At 37.9% G+C, this 18398-nt stretch overlaps 1 protein-coding gene across 5 annotated transcripts in view; it reads right to left on the bottom strand.

Moving 5' to 3' along the window:
• The window catches only part of NOTCH2 (notch receptor 2), a 176456-nt gene that overhangs the window by 94646 nt on the left and 63412 nt on the right, over nucleotides 1-18398 (bottom strand). For all 5 annotated transcript variants that reach the window (XM_044944470.2, XM_006049346.4, XM_044944469.2 and 2 more), the window contains one exon: nucleotides 1923-2182. In XM_044944470.2, the coding sequence (XP_044800405.2) occupies nucleotides 1923-2182 (260 nt within the window). The remainder of the gene's footprint in view (nucleotides 1-1922; nucleotides 2183-18398) is intronic.

Genomic DNA, 18398 nt, shown 5'->3' with positions numbered 1-18398 from the left:
GAGGTGACACATGAGTACACAAAAGTACTCTCTGTCTACCAGGAATATCAAATCAAAGGGAAAAGGTGAAAAAAAAATCTAGGTACAGCATGTATACCTCAGGGAAGACAGAGTGAAGGAACCTTCATTTTTCTCCCTATTTTCCTTCATTCTACTGAGAGTACTTACCTACAGTGAAGAACAGATAAAAATGGCTACTTCTGCCAACAGTGTATTTCAGAGTATTTGCCTACAACTGAAACAAGAAGGTTGCTGACCTTGGTTTCCCATATATGTTTTGTACAAGCACGAACCTTCTGCCTCTGTTTTTTTCATCTATGAGTGAGGTGAGCTCGTAAGGTCTGATGAGGTAGGGTAGTGAGCTATCCCAACACTAAAAGGGTGAGCTTCACCTGTGGTGGTTCCTAAAGTGGTAGATGAAAGTGGCAGATGTATAAAGATGATTAGCACCCTGAGGACCACCAAGAAGAGATCTTTTTAATAGCAAGGAATCCACTTTAATTTGAGGGTTATTTCAGAGTAACGCTTTAATTATAAAGAAGGTGTCACTGCCGTTTACACTAGTTGGGATTAAAATGTTTTAAGTGGATATGCCCTCCCTTGCCTTGTGGAGCAAAACAACTTGAAACTGACAATCAGGAAAAATTATTCTCCCCACCACCAAATCTCTTCAGTGACTCACAGTATCAAGGCTGTCACAGTCATGATGGAGATATAACTGTAACACCTTTTAATGGAAAACCAACAGAACAAGCATTCCAAACTGAATGAATCAGTCTAGTTTTCTGAGTGTGTTTTTCATTTTCTAATTAGATTTACAGAATTGTTGATATACTGGAGAACAAAACAGTGAATAGTTCTCCTTTTCAGAACTAAGTTAATGAACACTTATGGTTCATTTTGAATAAGGCTCAGACCCACCTTTGAAGAGCTCATAATACAGTCAGATGAGAAACATGTAAAAATTGATTACAACAAACTATGACACATAAAATAATAGAACACAGAGACTAACTGTGTAAAGGAATCATGAGAGGGTCACTGAGAGGTTACAATAACATTAGGCAATCTCCAAATGTAGAAAAGGGCATTCCAGCAAAGGGGTATGCAATAGCATGGAGGCAACAGGAAGTGTGACATTTTCAGGAAATGATGAGGACGCTGGCGTCACTAAAGCGAGATGCTTGTGGGGAAGTGAGGCTATAAAAAGACGCAAGGCCTAGACTGTGAAGGGCTGTGAAAGCCGAGTAAAAGAGTCTGCAGTTTACTCTGCAGATGACGAAAAGTCACTAGGCATGGTAAGCAGGTGAGTTTGTGAGAAGATCTGCATGTATAACTAAAGATGTGGCGATGTGAGTGTCAGTGTGAAGCGAAAAGGATGATCATGAGAGTCATCAGCAGGGGATGAAGATGATGACAGCTGAAGAAACTGGAGACAGTGAGATTCCCTGGGGAAAGCTGTCATATGGCTCAAAAGAAGGCTCAAAACAGAGTTCCAAAGAACAAAAATTAAATGCATGAGGACAAGGACAAGGCAATAGAGAAGCAAAAGAAACAATCGGTTTAGAAAACCAGAAAAGCCAGTGCCCTGAATGTCTGGGGAGAGAAGTTTTTAAGGAATAAGTTATCAATAACACTAACAACTTTTCTTCCAGTGACAGGGAAGTAATCACGATCCCCAGTCCTGATACATACACTTCAGGCAGTCAACCACTGTGGAGTATTTGACCCTTTTGCTTTCTCTTTCTCCCCTTTCAAAAGGAAGTTAAGGACAGTTGACTGGAACATTCCAGTTCCTCCCATAATGATAAACATGTACGATAGAGGGGGACCCTAAAGAACCAGATGATAGTATCTAAAAGACACTAAATGGAAGTACCTGCTGAGAATAGGAAAGTGTGGGCCTGAGTCCCACTTGTTACCTGTAAAACCGACTTGGCAGGTGCACTCGTAGGTGTCCCGGCTAAGCACGTGGCAGGTGCCCCCATTCAGGCAGGGGTGAGACACAAAGCAGGGGTGAGTAGTCGAGTGCTGGCAGTCCTCGCCCGTGAAGCCCGGGGCACAGCGGCATGTGGCTTTCCCCAACATAGCCTGGGCCACACACGTCCCACCATTCTGGCAACGGTTCTTCTCACAGGGGTCTCGATGCTGACAATATTCTCCCAAGAAGCCCTCTGGACACCTATATGGAAAAGAGAGGAGTCCATGAAAACATTTGACTTCTTATAAGTCCACAAACTTACAAGATAATGCAATTCATTCAAGAAAATACTAGACTGTGAACTGAGAAACCTGAAGGCACAACCTATAAGACTGTCTCACTTTAGGCGAAGTGTTTAGAGTACTTAACCACATACTCTCATGTCTTTTTGACCATGATCCTTATTCTGAGGCAAAATACAACCACAGCCTTTTTCGTGTAGGTGCAGGCTGGTAGGCTGTAACGGCACTGTTTTGTGCAGCATCGTGGAGACTTGTCTTCAAATTCAGTAACTTTCTCCTTTTGACTAAGTCAATTAATAGAATTAGGACACCCATGATGATGCATGGAGTGATCCTCTGACCCTCTCAAATTTAAAATCTATAAAATATCAGGTGGCTTCAGTTAAGCACTGAGGAACAATAAGTCTTTCTTATTCCCACTGAGACATCAGTTGGCCCATATCTAGATTTCTGGATCATGTTCAAGGGGTTGAGACCGTGACAAAGGAAAAGGAGGTATAGGAATGGGGAAGAATTAAAGAGACTTTTCAGAAACTTAAATCTGCAAAGATATTAGTAGCAAGCAGCTTTCCTAACCAAAAAAGTACAGCATAACATTAAAATAACATTAAAAATATGTAAGGTACCATACAAACACCAAAGTGAAGAAGGGAAAACAAGTCAAGAACAACAGTCTACAACATTTCCCACATATTATGTTGAGAAATCTTTTTACATGCCACCACTGGTTCGTAAGATGCACAACCATTCCAAAATGTGTGTAATATTTATAAAAATTTTCTCCAAACACCATTAAAAAAGCATAGAAAGTTGCTATTTTCATAATGAAGAGGTTGTTTAAACAGGATCTCTAAGAAGCATTTAAAAGGAACAAAAAGTCTTTGATTTTAACTATAAATTTTGCCATTTGGCTGTCGCCCCAGATAATTGACTTGGTTCAATCTATTTCTCCATTTGACTTTTTGGAGGATAGAAAACTAACTACAAGGCTGTTCCACCATTACCTTGAAGATAATACATTTAAACCAAACTAAATTCTCCCCCTCAAAACCAGCTCCTATTGCATCCTCCGAAGCTCAGTCACTGTGCCTTGACTCTTCCAACCACTCAGACTTTAAGCCCTGGGGTTCTGTTTCATTCCTTCTTGTCTTTGCCAACCTGTCCACGATGTTTAGTAGCCACTGGTTGACCACATAAGGTCTTTAGAGGTCACAGTTTTGAGGAAAGAAGGAGGACCAGATATTTGGGGACTAAGACACAATGGAAGAGGAAACAGAACTAGTAAGTAGCTTTAGTGGCAGTGATGGAGCTAGTCCCAGCCTTCTCTATCTTTTCTCAGAGCTCTGTACAGGAAGCACAGCAGAACCAGGAGCAGCTAGAGCTCTGAGCATCCTTGTCAACAGGTAAAGCTAGAGAACGAGAGGCAGTGAGGAAAGGGCACAGCACTGAAACCAAAGACTGGCTCAAGTTTCCAATGAGGAGTATCCACCTCATATCATCAGAAGGCCTTTCTGGAGTCCTGGTGGTAGGACCTTGAATAAATTACTTAACTTCACTATCAGCTCTTTCACATTTTAAATAGTTAATAAAGCTACCTCCATCATGAGGCTGTTGTAAGAATTGAACAAAGTATGTGAAAAACTTTATAAATATTTTTTAAAGTTTTGCAAATGAAAAACATTTTTTTCTCTCTTTGCACTTACTGAGGAAAATATAATGCTTTATTCAAATCACAGCTTGATTTTATAATAGAATAGGTTATTTTCTAATTATTTTTTAAGTAAAGCACCAAAAATTGCCAATGTAGTATAGCTAAAATTAACCATATTATTAAAAGCATTTGCAACTTATTTGAGAAATCTATTATGGATGGTGTTAAAACTGCAACACAATTCTCATTCACGGTAACAGTCCTCTGGGCATTATGCTTGGCTGACAACTTCTGATTCTCCCATATGGGAATTATTTGCCTTATAAATAATGACAAACTTTTAAGCCTGGGTGGGCTTTGCCCAAGCTTTGCTACCATCATCACCACCTCCCCAACACTATCATGTGCAATCTGCTCAAAGAACACAAATTCACTTAAACATTAGCTTCATAAACATAATGAAAGCGCAAGGTTCCCAGGAAAACAAAAATGAAACAGTATGGAAGATTCTAAAGTAAAGTGAAGTCACTCAGTCATGTCCGACTCTTTGCGACTACATGGACTGTAGCCTGCCAGGCTCCTCCGTCCATGGGATTTTCCAGGCAAGAATACTGGAGTGGGTTGCCATTTCCTCCTCCAGGGGATCTTCCTGACCCAGGAATCGAACCTGGGTCTCCCATACTGCAGGTAGTCTTTTTACCATCTGAGCCACCAGACAAGATTCTGGAGCCAAACAAAAGTATTCCCAAATTATCTATTACTAAGGTTTAATCTACATTGTTTTTTCCTACCATTAAAGGAAAAATGTTTCAACTAAGATCTGTTTAAGAAACCAGTAAAAATAGAGGTGACAACTACAGCTTGTGAGTCTGCTTTGATCCACTGCTTGTTCTTTTTTATGGCCTGAGAGCTATAAATGATTTTTACATTTTTTAATAGTTGGGGGAAAAAAATCAAAAGAAAATAATATTTTATGACATTTGAAAAGTATGCAAAATTCAGATTTCAGTGTCCACACATGGACTCTTATTGGAACACAATCCTACTCATTCATACAGGGATTGTCTATGGCTACTTTTGCATTATAATAACAGGATGGAGTAATTGTGAAGAAACCATATGGCTCAAAAAAGTATTTATATCTGATGCTTAACAGAAAAAGTTTGCCAACTCCTGAATAACAATATATGAAGCTTAATTCCACATATTGGAGAAGGAAATGGCAACCCACTCCAGTATTCTTGCCTGGAGAATCCCATGGACAGAGGAGCCTGGTGGGCTGCCATCTATGGGGTCGCACAGAGTTGGACGCAACTGTAGCGACTTAGCAGCAGCAGAATTCTATATATAGCATCTAAAATGCTTATTAATAATGATGTTGATGATGAAGAAGAACATTTTCATATCAGTTTCCACAAAGAATATTACACTCGATCATTCATGCAACGGTTACTAAGTGCCTATTAAGTATCACGCATTGTTCTAGAGCTAGGAAAATTCTTGAACTCACAGAGTTTAAACTCTAGTAAGAGAAGACAAAAAGCAAAATTAATAAATGAAATCTATAATTTGCTACGTGGAGTTAAGTGCTATGAAAAACAATAAAACAAGAAAGAAGCATAGGAAGGGAATGAATTGGGGATAACAGAGGTAGATAAATAAGGTATTTCAGTTAGAAATAGGAAAAGCAGAGAGAGCCTCACTGAAAGGCACATTTGAGTCAAGAGCTAAATGAGGGAAGAGATAGCTATGTAGGTATCTAGGGAAAGCATGTTAAAGGCAGAGAGAACAGCAAATGCAAAGGCCCTTAAATAGGGAACAGTCCTAGCATGGTTGAGGAATAGCCAGAAGACCTCTTTGGTTCCACCAAAGGGATTAAGAAAGAGTAGCAGAAAAGAGATTACAGTTACAAGTAGGCGGCAGATCATGAGGAGACTTTAGGCCACTGCAAAGAAGAGTCAGGGTCTTACTCTAAATGAGATAATACTAAGATAGGATGTACAAATGACTTATTCTCCTGAAATCCATCTATAGAAACACAACTTATTTTTATGGGAAACTAGACTCACTGCTGATATAATAATAAAGACTTTCTTATTTAAAATGTTCTAGATAGCTAGACATCAGCCTATTCCTTTACCTTAAAACATGTACAAGTCTCTTTTACTCTACATTTTTCACTAAGCCTCATTTCCCTTTCTAAATACTTCCTTCACAAACAAACTTCTATAACTATAGCTTAATTTCACAGCTATTTTCCCTTTCTTTTCCATCTTATTTGTTCCTTTGCAGTAAAACTTGCATTTTTCTTATTGGCCAGAAAACATGTCCTAAGAGCAATGACTTTTCCCTTGTCAAGTTCAGTGGTCTCAACTGAGATTTCTTCATAAGGAAATTCTTAGAGGAGGCATTGCTGGCCATACCTCCATCACTCTAATTGGTTTACATTTGGCTTCTATGACTCCCTCTGTACTTCAAAGCTGGGCAAATTCTTAATTTAGATTCTGGAATCCTCTTCTTCTTCCTCCCCATCAATTTATGGCCACTTGAAGTTTAAGTCTGGGTTGGACTGCTCCTTCCTCCCTTATGCATTTGTTATTTTGGTAGTTGTTCATTTAGTTTAAAGCAACTACCTTCATGTACCCAGTGCCAGTTCCATATGGTCAGTTTACTAAAAGTCATCTACTTACCTTAACATATCCTGCCAATACCTGAAACTACACATTTCAAAAGTACAGTCATATTTTCATGAAATTTTAATTTCTCCATTTTTCTAAGGCTTCCATTCACCATCTCAAAAGTTACTTTTGGTTAATCCTTTTACATTACACATAACTTATGACTACGTTCTGAAGTCTTGTTAAACTGAATTCCTATAGTACTTATCATAAATACTCACTGTCTCCTTTCTGATAAAAATTCTGATCAATTAAAAAGCCTCAGGTCAAACACGTTGTTGCTAGCTTTTCCCCCTCACTTCCATCTATCACTATATAATAATAAGAGAACCATGGGATTCAAGACATCCTAATGTAATTTCTACCCAAAGAGATAATTCTTTCTAAAATATCCCTGAAAGATGATCACAGCCTCTATGTGAATAAAAGCAATTAAGTATGATGTCTAAGAAACAGAATTTAATAAATACTTGAAGTTATTTTCTTTCTACTTTAAAAGTGCAGACACTAGAATTAGATCACCTGTATTTCAATCCCATTTACTCTGAGAGTGATCCTGAGCAAGTTATTAAACCTCCTTGTTGTAAAATAAAGTTAATAACAGTGCCTACCTTTCAGGGTTTAAAATAATTGTAAAGCACTTAGAACAGTTATCTAGTGCATAGTAAATGCCATGCATTTGTTAAGTAAGATAAAATACTGGCTCACTACTTCAACAATAGAACTGCCTTCAGTGTGAGTAGATATTGTACGGCAGCCTTCCTTTCTGATGTCTTCAAATTCTGCCTTCCTTCCTAGGTATGTATATACCAAGAAGGATAAAATATAAATCAGTGCAAAAATTTGTAAAGAATGTTCATAGTAGCATTATTTATAATAACAAAAGTGGAAACAACCCAAACATCCATAGCTGATGAATGGGTAAATAAAATGTGGTATATCCATACAATGAAATATTATTTGCCATAAAAAGGAATGAAGATTTGATACACGCTGTGATATGTATCAAACCCTGGAAATATGCTAAGTGAAAGAAGCTAAACACAAAAGGCCACATATTGTATAATTTCATTTTTGTGAAAGATCAGAACAGGCAAATCTATACAGATAGAAAGTAGATTAGTGTTACCAGGAGGTGGGAAGAGGGGAACTGGAGAGGATCTGCTAAAGAATAGGGACAGTCTCTGGAAGGTAATGAAAATGTTTTGAAATTATATAATGTTGATAGTTACACTTAACTGTGGATATACTAAAAACCACTGAATTGTATATTTCAAAAGGGTCAATTTAATAGTATATGAATTAATGTTGGTGGGAATGTAAATTGGCGCAACCATTGTGGAAAAGAGTATGGAGGTTCCTTAAAAAACTAACAATAGAGCAATATGATGAGCAATATGATCCAGCAATCCTACTCCTTGGCATATATCCAGACAAAACTGTAATTCGAAAAGATATATGTACCTCTGTGTTCATAGCAGCACTATCACAATAGCAAGACATCGAAGCAACCTAAATGTCCACCAACAGATGAATGCATAAAGAAGATGTGGTATATATACAAACATGATGGAATGTTACACATAAAAGAGAATGAAATAATGCCATTTGCAGCAACATAGATGGACCTAGAGATTGTCATACTGAGTGAAGTTTGAGAAAGACAAATACCATATGATATCACTTATATGTGGAATTTATTATGTGATACAAATGAACTTATTTACAAAACAGAAACAGACTCACAGACGTAGAAAACAAATGAAAAGGGAAAGAGAGTTGGGAAAGGATAAATTAAGAGTATAGAGTTCGTAGATACAAACTACTATATATAAAAATAGATAAATAATAGGTCCTACTGTGTAGCACAAGGAACTATACTCAATATCCTATAACAAACTACAAGGTAATATATATATATATATTAATATATATATAACTGAATCACTTTGCTGTACACCAGAAACACAACACTGTAAATCAACTATATACTTCAATAAAAAATTTTAATTAAAAAAATTTTAGTATGTGAGTTATATCTTATTTAAAAAAATAATTCTGCCCCCCTATAATTCCCATTTGCTGGCTATGCCTGTCCTCTAGAACAAAAAGGAACGAGCTTCTCTTACATGTGGCCCTTCAAGAATTTACAGGTAATTATTTTGTTTTCTCTTTGTTTTCTTTTTCCAGCATTCAATGCTTTGGACTAGTCCAGACTTCTTCACCATTTTAGTGGCTCTCCTATGCTTCAGATAACAATAATAATAAGAGTGACCAACATTTTCGAAGAACTTACTATGTATTATGTATTTGCTAAGCATTTTGTTTTTATTACTCCCTCTAACAGTTATGCTATATCATTATGTCCATTCTGTATGTGAGGACCTTAAAGTTTAGAAAAGATGAAAATTTCAGAGCTAGTAGGTATTAGAGGCAGACCTCAAATCCAGGTATGATTCCAGAGCCCACATACTTCCACACTGGGCTATCTGCCTACCCCCAACTAGATGATTCTAGTTCATCAAAAACCTCTTTAAAAGGTAGGACCCAAAATGGGGGGAAAAAAAACCACCACATAATACATATGTTCTTACCACTACAGCATAAAATTGGACACTGTTGCTTCTACTATTGCTGCTTAAAGCTGTGTTCACTTTTATAAAAGTTACAAAATCCAGATTCAGTTAAAAAGTCCACACTTTTTTTTCCCCACATGAACTACTTTTATGCCATGTTCAGCCCATCCTGTATTAGTACACCATGTTTTTTGAATGCAATTATTGGTCCTGTAATTTCTTTCTTTTCAATTCAACATGCTGAATCTTTACCCCAAGTTTTCTTTATTTAGATAACTTTACACGTTATTCATATAATCACAGAATTTCAACACTGCACCAAATCTCAGAAGTCAATTGGTCTGAACCTCTGTTGTACTGATAAGGACACCAAACTGACCTGCCGCAAGTTTGTCTGTAAATCCAGAAATTTCCCCTAGTTTTGGATCACCTACAACTGTACTTCTATCTTTACCTAGTCTTTATCAAAATATAAAGCATCACTTAACTGAAAGTATTCTATGAAGTCTTACCCCAAGATTGGCTCCTATTTAGTCAGTTCTGTTATCTCAATTACACCAGCATCCTGTCTACACCTCTTCATTAAATTCAGAGAGAAAATTGCTCCCTGAAAGTAAGCACACTACTTAAAGAATGATCCTTCTCAAGTATAATTTTGATCATGTCACTCACTTTTCTGCTCAGAAGCTAGTTTCAGTGCACAGCCCTTCTTATGACCTATTTGTCCGCCCTACTCCTATCATCCAATCTACTCCTTAGTGACCCATAACTTAAGCACTCCAGATTATTTCCACACTCAGGTCTACTGTTCCTTATATAAAAATCTTCTATCTAACCTCCAGTGAGAGGTACCACATTTTACCATCTGATATGTCTCTATTTTCCTTTCTTCTATCCTTGTTTCAAAGATCTGTTCAAAACCTATATCCTTCACTAAGCTTTCTCCAAACCATCTCACCCATCTCTGATCTAACAGTAGTTGTACTCCATGTTATATACTACATTATTTCTACCAATATGGCTCTTCTTCATTAAGCCACAATGAGGTCTTCCCTGTGTCTCTCTCAAACTGATATTTTTGTGGGGAAGAGCAAGTCTTCAGACCCTGGAGCCGTTGGCTTGAACACCATAACCACCTATGTTGCAAAATCCCCTCTCAACCTCATGTGGGGCTCTGCCTGGTAGAACACAAGGCAAGGCAACCAAAAAAGTCATCCTGGGGTATAAGGTCATCCCTCACATCCCAGGGATGAATTATGGACACAGGAAGAAATTATGGACATAGGAAGAAAGGGGAGAGATGGGTAAGTGAGACAGCCAGAAATAAAGGACCTCATCTCCTAATACAGGAGACCTTTCAACTTTGCAAATCCATGTTCAACTGTAATAGGAGTACACCATATGCCCTGTTAGTCTCAGTGGGAACTGGGACTCTCTGCTAAAAACAAGAGATTAAATAGCTCTCTTCTCGAGATGGCTCAAGTTGACTTTATCATCCAAGTTCCCTTACAAATCTATAGTTCTATTAAGTTACCACAGTACCATTTTTGGAAAACAGCTTACATCTTGAACTAAAGGTATATGTAAAAAATCTTCTAAAAATATAACCAAATAAAAAAAAAAAAACCTCTAAAAACTGCATTTGGTTCCTGAAACTATATGAATGCCCTCCACTGGAGGAAATTTATAACTTATTTAAGTAGTTTTCTCAGTGACTTCCTCCTAGTCTCTTCCCTTCTCTGGCTTTGGATCTCTGAAAGAATGCAGTTCACAGGGGATGCTTTGAGTACAGGGAAAGTTTTGTGGGAGGGGGCTTTTTCCCTGTAAAACAATTTCATAAACGAATCTGAACACTTTATCAGCTCCATACGGTCACGTATTTTTCTGAAAAAGTCTGCCATTTCTGACACGAAGAGGTCCACTCTTTCGTTGTTACTATTCAAACAGACACATGGGGAATGAAGTGAAGGGGAGGAATGAAGGGCGAAAAAGAGAGGGAAAAACAGGGGATTCCTCCTAACGGAACTAGAAAACATTCCAACTGAATGGATGCCCATAAGTCCCCTCTCAATAAAACAGATGAAAACCAGACCCCAACTCTCACATGTCACCAGCAGCCTGGATTCGTTTACATGTAGCCACTTTACAGATTTCAACGAAGCTGGGATTTGAATAGCAATTCCAATCTATTTAGCAATGGCTGTGATTCAGGATCAGTCTCCTTAGTAATACAGGATAGAAAAAATTGTTCTTTCAAGTTTGCTAAGTGAATGGCCACTCATCTAGAGAAAAGCTTAAAATACTGTAGTAGCTTGTGTCAGCTCCAAGATGACCAAAGTTTGAGCAGGAAATAAGCCCCTTTTTCAAATAAAAGCCAATGTTCTCTCTCCTTGTTTTCTCCACCGACTGTTCTGTATCAGCAGGGTGAGCCCAAGTGGCACCCAGGGCTTCTCTGCAGCTCTGCCTTCAGCTTTTTTTAGTGAGGATTTGGTCATTAAAAAAATAAAACAACAAAGCAAAACACCACCACATAGGAGAAGAAGAAAAAGAGAGGCGTGCTTTACAAAACAGCTATTTCAAAATCATGATTTTTTAAAAACTACACAGAATGTGGAACGGAGGGGGGAAAAATGTCTCATGTGGGTTGCGTCGGCCCTGCAGCTGCTCCTCATTAAAGCTCCTCTTTACTCCCTCTGGGCTGGTTTCCAGCAGAAAATTCTTTAAACAGAACTCTGCTTTCAACCCACTTTCTTCTTGCTCTAGGCCTCTCGGCCCCCCAATCCGCAGTGGCAGCCTGCCCTAGCTGAGCTAGAGAGGGGGGAGCTGTTGTTAAGGTAAATGAGGTAAGGGCAGAGGGAAAAAAAATTACAAAACCCAGAAACCAAATTAAGCATTGGTCAGTAACAAAGGTCTGCAGTCTGAAAAGGTCCCAAATCAGTCTGTTCTTTCCTGTGACCATAACGCCAGCTTAGCTTCCTGCTCCCTGCCCGCCCCCCCAAGCCCCTGTTAAAGTAGATAAAAATGATTGCTAACAGCCAAAGCTAACTGTAACCAGTTAAAGTTCCTATATAATGCTTAATTCCCAAGGCTCTGGCTTACAAACTCCTAGATGCCCAAGAGTCTCCAGAATCAAGTCTAAACTCTAGGATTGGAATTCAAGAGGCCCAACCTACTAGTCCAACCTCATAGTCACCCTCCTCTCAGTACCTCCAGTTGAACATCTCATCAGGCTGTCAACTTTTTGATTCTGTAACTGTGTAAAGGTAACCACTGGGTTATGCTAATTACTGACTTAAAAAAAAAAAGGTACAGGAAGACGTCCTGCTAACTTCCTGGTAAAGAGGGAAAAAGGGAAGAGTTCTGTGATGTTGACTTCTTCTTGTCATTCCCACTCCCCTTCTCACCTCCCTTCCCCCCAAAAAGAAAGAAAAAATTAAAAAAAAAAAAAAAAAAAGGAAATACTATAGCTTACTCAGCAAGAAAGAAAAACAAAAAGAACTAAAAAAAAGTATTCGTGTACAGAGTTAGGGCCCAGTTCTGGGCTGTCTGTGGTAAAACACACTTTCTAGGGCTTTGCTGGTTTGATGTAAAGGAAACAAAGACCAATATACAATCAATTTCTCCCTCCTCTCTTTCATTTTCTTTCTCTCTCTCCTCTCTCTCACACACACGCACTTTTTTTTTTTTTTTAACCACAACTAATAAAGACTACAAAATACTGTAGGACAGCCCATTTTTCTACTATGTAAATTCAGCTTCCTGAGCAGAACATTTCTGCTTTTCTTGTAGTATTTCAGAAAATGTTAATCTTGGTTCCCACATTAGGCTGAATGCTTCCAAATTAAAAGTTTCCCACAGGAAAAGAATTTCACAGGGAATTGTGAGGCTGGGAATTATCTTCTGAAGCTCCACCTCACTTGGTTTCCATGCATTTAGGTTTCTCAACACTACCCCCCATATGAATAAAGCAATAAACACACACTGATTTTAATAAATTCAAACCAGAAAGAAGCTGCCGTGGTATACACTTCAAAACTGTTAATTCATAGCACTGTTCATCTTCATCAGAAACTATGAAATCAGTAACCATTGCAATGGGAAACCATGCTTTATTTACACAAGAATTTGCAAACACCCTTATCTTCCAGTTTATAGTCTGGGCTCATTTATCAGAGCTCAAAAGCTGAACTGAGTGCCTAGCCTCTTCAATCATCACTTGAAAGAGTGGACAAGGGCACACAAACAGCATTGGAAGACTTCTGTTGCTGCCATAACAGAAGGTGGTCTTTCCCGTCTTCTAGCATACAATCCGTACCTTTACCAGATTTCACTGAGTGGACCCTGAGAAAGCATCTACTTGTGATTAAAATATGGCAAACGTATTCTAAATACATGAGTTTACAAAAAGCACCCTTCAGAGTAATAGGCAAAAACAAATGAGTTAAACCAGTTGTCCCCAAACATTGTAGAGTTACTGCAAGGAGTTTGCAAATACTTATAAATGACTTTCTAGACTATTAAATAATGTCCTCTCCATATGAAATGGACTGTAAATGCTGTTATAGTTATTAAAATGTGGAGACATTATAAAGGGTTATTGAATTCTCAGTAGATATTGACATTATGCATTGTATACAAACAAGAGACTGAGAACTGGCTTCATCTCAAGACCATCATCCCTTCATTCCTTGCACCCTCGCTAGGCTCAGTTTCTTTAGTTCCTAGAACACGTTCTAATGCACCTCCAGAACTTTGTACGTGCTGTTCATTCAGTCCAAACACTTTTCCCCGCCCTCTTCTCATAGTCAAGACCTAAAATTTCTTTAAGCTTCAGCTCAAATTTTATTTCCTTTGAGAAATAGGCTTGATGCCCCCTGCTGTATATTCTCATAATCCTAACATATATCATTCATTATCTTATATTATGATTATTTGTTTCTTCCCCAAGAGGCTGAGAATTATTATCACTATACTCATGGTGCCTAATACAGGAACTGGAGTACAGAAGGCATTCAACTATTCAGTGCTCATATTCTTAACCAAAGCCAAAGGGCGAAATGCAAGGGTCCATAAAATCCTTACACCTTCAAAAGACTTGAATTATACTCAAAGTTTGGGAACCACTAGGTTGAGCTATTTACCCAAAGGACTAACAGTACTAATTAAGATTCCTGATACATACAGGACTTTTTAACCTTCACTTACCTCTAAAACATTCAAAGTGAGTCAGTCAAACCTATATGGAGTAGACTTTGTAAATCATACTTTCTCCCCAAATAAGAACACTCTCTCCCTCTCTCTCTCTCTCACACACACAGTCTGCATTTTCTCTTGTAGTTTTATTAATCTTTAATAAAACACTGACTACATGAACCACCAGGATCCTGAGTGATAGAACATCCTACAAAGTGGCCTCAGTAGCATAAACTGCTAGATTATTCAGACACTGAGCAGTAAAAATTAAACAAAATTTCAGAGAAAAAAACTGAGTGAGTTTGCTTTCTGTTCTCTAATGTGAGGAAATGACCACCTGTAAAATTCTGAAGTCCAAAAAATATCTGAAGGCAGAAAGTTCCAAAAGCTTATGGTTTGGCCTAAAAGGATTCCTAGTTGAAAAATAACTGTACTCAAATCATATCAAATCAAACGCGAATGCAAGAGTAGGCAGGAGAAAAACCTGCATTTTTCTGAACTTTGAGAGATAAGTTTGAAGAGAAATAAAAAATATTTCTTTGTAGATTCTGAATACATCATTCTCCCAAAAAATGTAATAATCACATGTATAGGTATGCAAGACCATTCAATGAATAATATAATATATTGAAATATATACAATATAAAGAAAAATATAATTTCAAAATGCCCTGAAACACTATAAAATCCCATTTAAATGGCCTTACTTAGACTAGAACCACAGATAATAAAAATAATGGACAGCATGAGGAAATAAATAACAGTGCCTTGAATCCTACTTCAAGACCAAAACCACTAGTTCACATAAAAGACAGGGCTGTGACCCAAAGCATAAAAATAATGGTTCTTGGGGGTAAAAACAAACCTTAGACATTATAATGGTCTTCCAAAAGGCTACGATAGATAAACTGATACACAATATATCTATGGTATTAAAATTGCATGGGGTTGGGGTAGAGAGATTAGGGGAAAAAACTCTAAAAATGCTCCTTTGGGGCAAGGGGGTGATAAAGATAAAAAGGTTGAGAAACACTGAGATAGCATATCCAAATAAAGTAATTTTTAGCTTAGTATCTGGCACACATAACACTCATAAATGTTAGTTGAATTAAACAGGAAAGTTTCCTACAAATGCTGCCTATATTTAAACTCACATGACTTATAAAAAATTGTTCCTCAGCTTTGGAATCATAAGGAGATCAGTCCTGGGTGTTCTTTGGAAGGACTGATTCTAAAGCTGAAACTCCAATACTTTGGCCACCTCACGCGAAGAGTTGACTCACTGGAAAAGACTCTGATGCTGGGAGGGATTGGGGGCAGGAGGAGAAGGGGAAGACAGAGGATGAGATGGCTGGATGGCATCACCGACTCGATGGACATGAGTTTGAGTGAACTCCGGGAGTTGGTGATGGACAAGGAGGCCTGGCGTGCTGCGATTCATGGGGTCGCAAAGAGTCGGACACGACTGAGCGACTGAACTGAACTGAACTGATGCTTGATCTGCTGTATGAAATCAAAATTTATGCTTCCATAGGGACAAAGTGGAAATCTTGCAAAGCTAAACAGTGGTCTAATGAGATTTATATACCATACATCCAGATACCATAAAGATGATTTCTTTTAAAAATACAATGCTATCATTATTTTATGTACTCTTGCATTCTTTTATCAAAAACAGCAAAACCTTCAATCCCTCACTACATGGCTGATGCTGGTAGAACATGTGAAAGTCTTAGCCTAGTGGTGTCTATACTTGGAAACATGCTCTATCAACAACTACACAGCTGGGACTGGATTTAGTTTATCTGTTTTCCTCTAGATTGTAAGCTTTTGAGAACAAAGATAATTATTAAAATAATCATGATCACAATAATCACCCCCAAAAGTTTTCCACACAAAAGATAACTTTCATGAAGTTAATGACATCTCACAACACTTACTACTTTTATGACAATAAGAGAACAGTTACTGTCAAAGAAAAAATGTAACTTTTTATTTATTTTTAAAAAACATTCTTTATTTAACAGGATCTTGGCTTTGGTGCAGACCTCCAATATAGATCATCTCAACTAGAAAAGTCGCATCAACTAAAAACTGATACAGGAAGATTCAGATATAATTCTTTGTTCTAATTTCAGCAACAGCTGCTTTAAGAATTCCTTTTGTATATTAAAAAAAAAAAAAAAAGCTTAGCACAAAGAATGGTTCTTCCATATCTCATGCCATCCAAAGACATGAAGCATTTCAAATGGCTACTCTAAGATAAAGGTCAGCAAATACTGCCCTGGGCAAAATCTACAGGCCACCTGTTTTTGTACCTCCAGCCCAGGGGCTAAAACTGGCTTTTACATGTTTTAATAGTTATGTTTTAAAGAGGTATATAGGTCCGTATATCATATCCTTAATTTGCTTCTTGGCCAGCAAAGCTTAAAACCTTTACCATCTGGCACTTTAAGAAAAAAGTTCACTGATGTCTGCTTTAAGGCCAGGACAGCATTAAAGTGTACATAGGAGAGTCCCAGTCCATCCTAAAGGAAATCAGTCCTGAATATTCATTGGAAGAACTCATGCTAAAGCTCCAATACATTGGCTACCTGATGAGAAGAACTGACCCCTTGGAAAAGACCCTGATGCTGGGAAAGATTGAAGGCAGGAGGAGAAGGGAACAACAGAGGATGAGATGGTTGGATGGCATCACCGACTCGATGGACATGAGTTTGAGCAAGCTTTGGGAATTGGTGATGGACAGGGAAGCCTGGTGTGCTGCAGTCCATGGGGTCGCAGAGTCAGACATGACTAAGGGACTGAACTGAACTGAGGCTAAAAACACCTTCAAAAGATGGGCTCGCAATTTAGGTTAACTTTTTTTTGTTTATTAGAACTCAGCCACTTTAGGAGCACTTGTTAAGAACCATGTTTAATTTCAGAAAGACAAAATCATCAGAGAATCATCGCTGTCAATTGTTATACCTCTGCACAGTTAGAACCAATAATAATAAAAAGGACAGACATTAAGGAAACGAATTAGAATGTATAAACTTAATGTGGTGACTCAAGACAAAAACTACTACTTCCCTTAAAAGATGGGATCAGGCCCAAAGGCTCAAAAAAAAATTTTTTAAGCTAAAGATATTACAATGATTTGTGACCTTCCAAACCAAAGAAACTGAATATCAAACAAGAATCCTGAAAGTACGCATTCAAGTTCACACAAAGTGAAGATAAATGCATCCTGAGAGGCACTTCACTTACTAAATGGAAGCAAGGCAAAGCCACACCTGACGTGGCTACATTCTCCTGCATCATTCTGCTTTAAAAACCCATGTCTACTGGTAGGTGAGACATACTCAGGACATACATGAAGACAGGTAGGTAGGTAAGTAGATAGATTTGTAATGAGTCTGTTTCTTATCTGAATGAGAATAAAAATGTAGCTAGTCTATTATTTTACAAAAACTCTCACCAGAGACTTGAGCATGTTCTCAGAGCTTTTGACTGAGTGGCTCCCCACAGACCTTTCCTCTAGATCAAGCCCTGGTTCTTGCACTAGGTGTGAATCTCGAAAAAGCCACTTTACTTCTCTGAGCCTCAGTCTCCCCATGTATTAAAACAAGATGCTAGGCCAAATAACCTCTAATAATACCTTTAAAATTGTATGATTCCATTTAGGTATGTTCTACAGCCCCCATGGATATTAATATCCTTTAGGAGGATTAAAGACCTACTTTAGGAGGAACTGAAAAGAATTTCCACATTGTTTTGTTTCGTGGAATATTAAAAAATAAAACGTATAGCTAGAGTTAAAATTCTTGGTCTTTCAAACTGCCTCTTAAAGCCCTAAGTTGTTTGTTTTTAATTCTGCTTTTCTCTCTCTTCCCCTTCTCTGTTTTCACCCTGAACAGCAGTCCCTTGAGAGTTGGTACCAAGAATGAAAAGAAATAGGGCTGAATCTTTAGGTCACCTAATGGGGGCTGAGAAGCAACTTTTGGTCCCACTCTACATTCCAAACAGTTATGTAATACAGGACAAGTCACTTGGCCACATTAAGCCTTGGGTTCCTCATCTTATAAAACAAAA

This window comes from Bubalus bubalis, chromosome 6 (assembly GCF_019923935.1).
Source record: "Bubalus bubalis isolate 160015118507 breed Murrah chromosome 6, NDDB_SH_1, whole genome shotgun sequence".
In the NCBI taxonomy this organism is placed as follows: Eukaryota; Metazoa; Chordata; class Mammalia; order Artiodactyla; family Bovidae; genus Bubalus; species Bubalus bubalis.
This window is presented reverse-complemented; position numbering and strand designations above follow the sequence as displayed.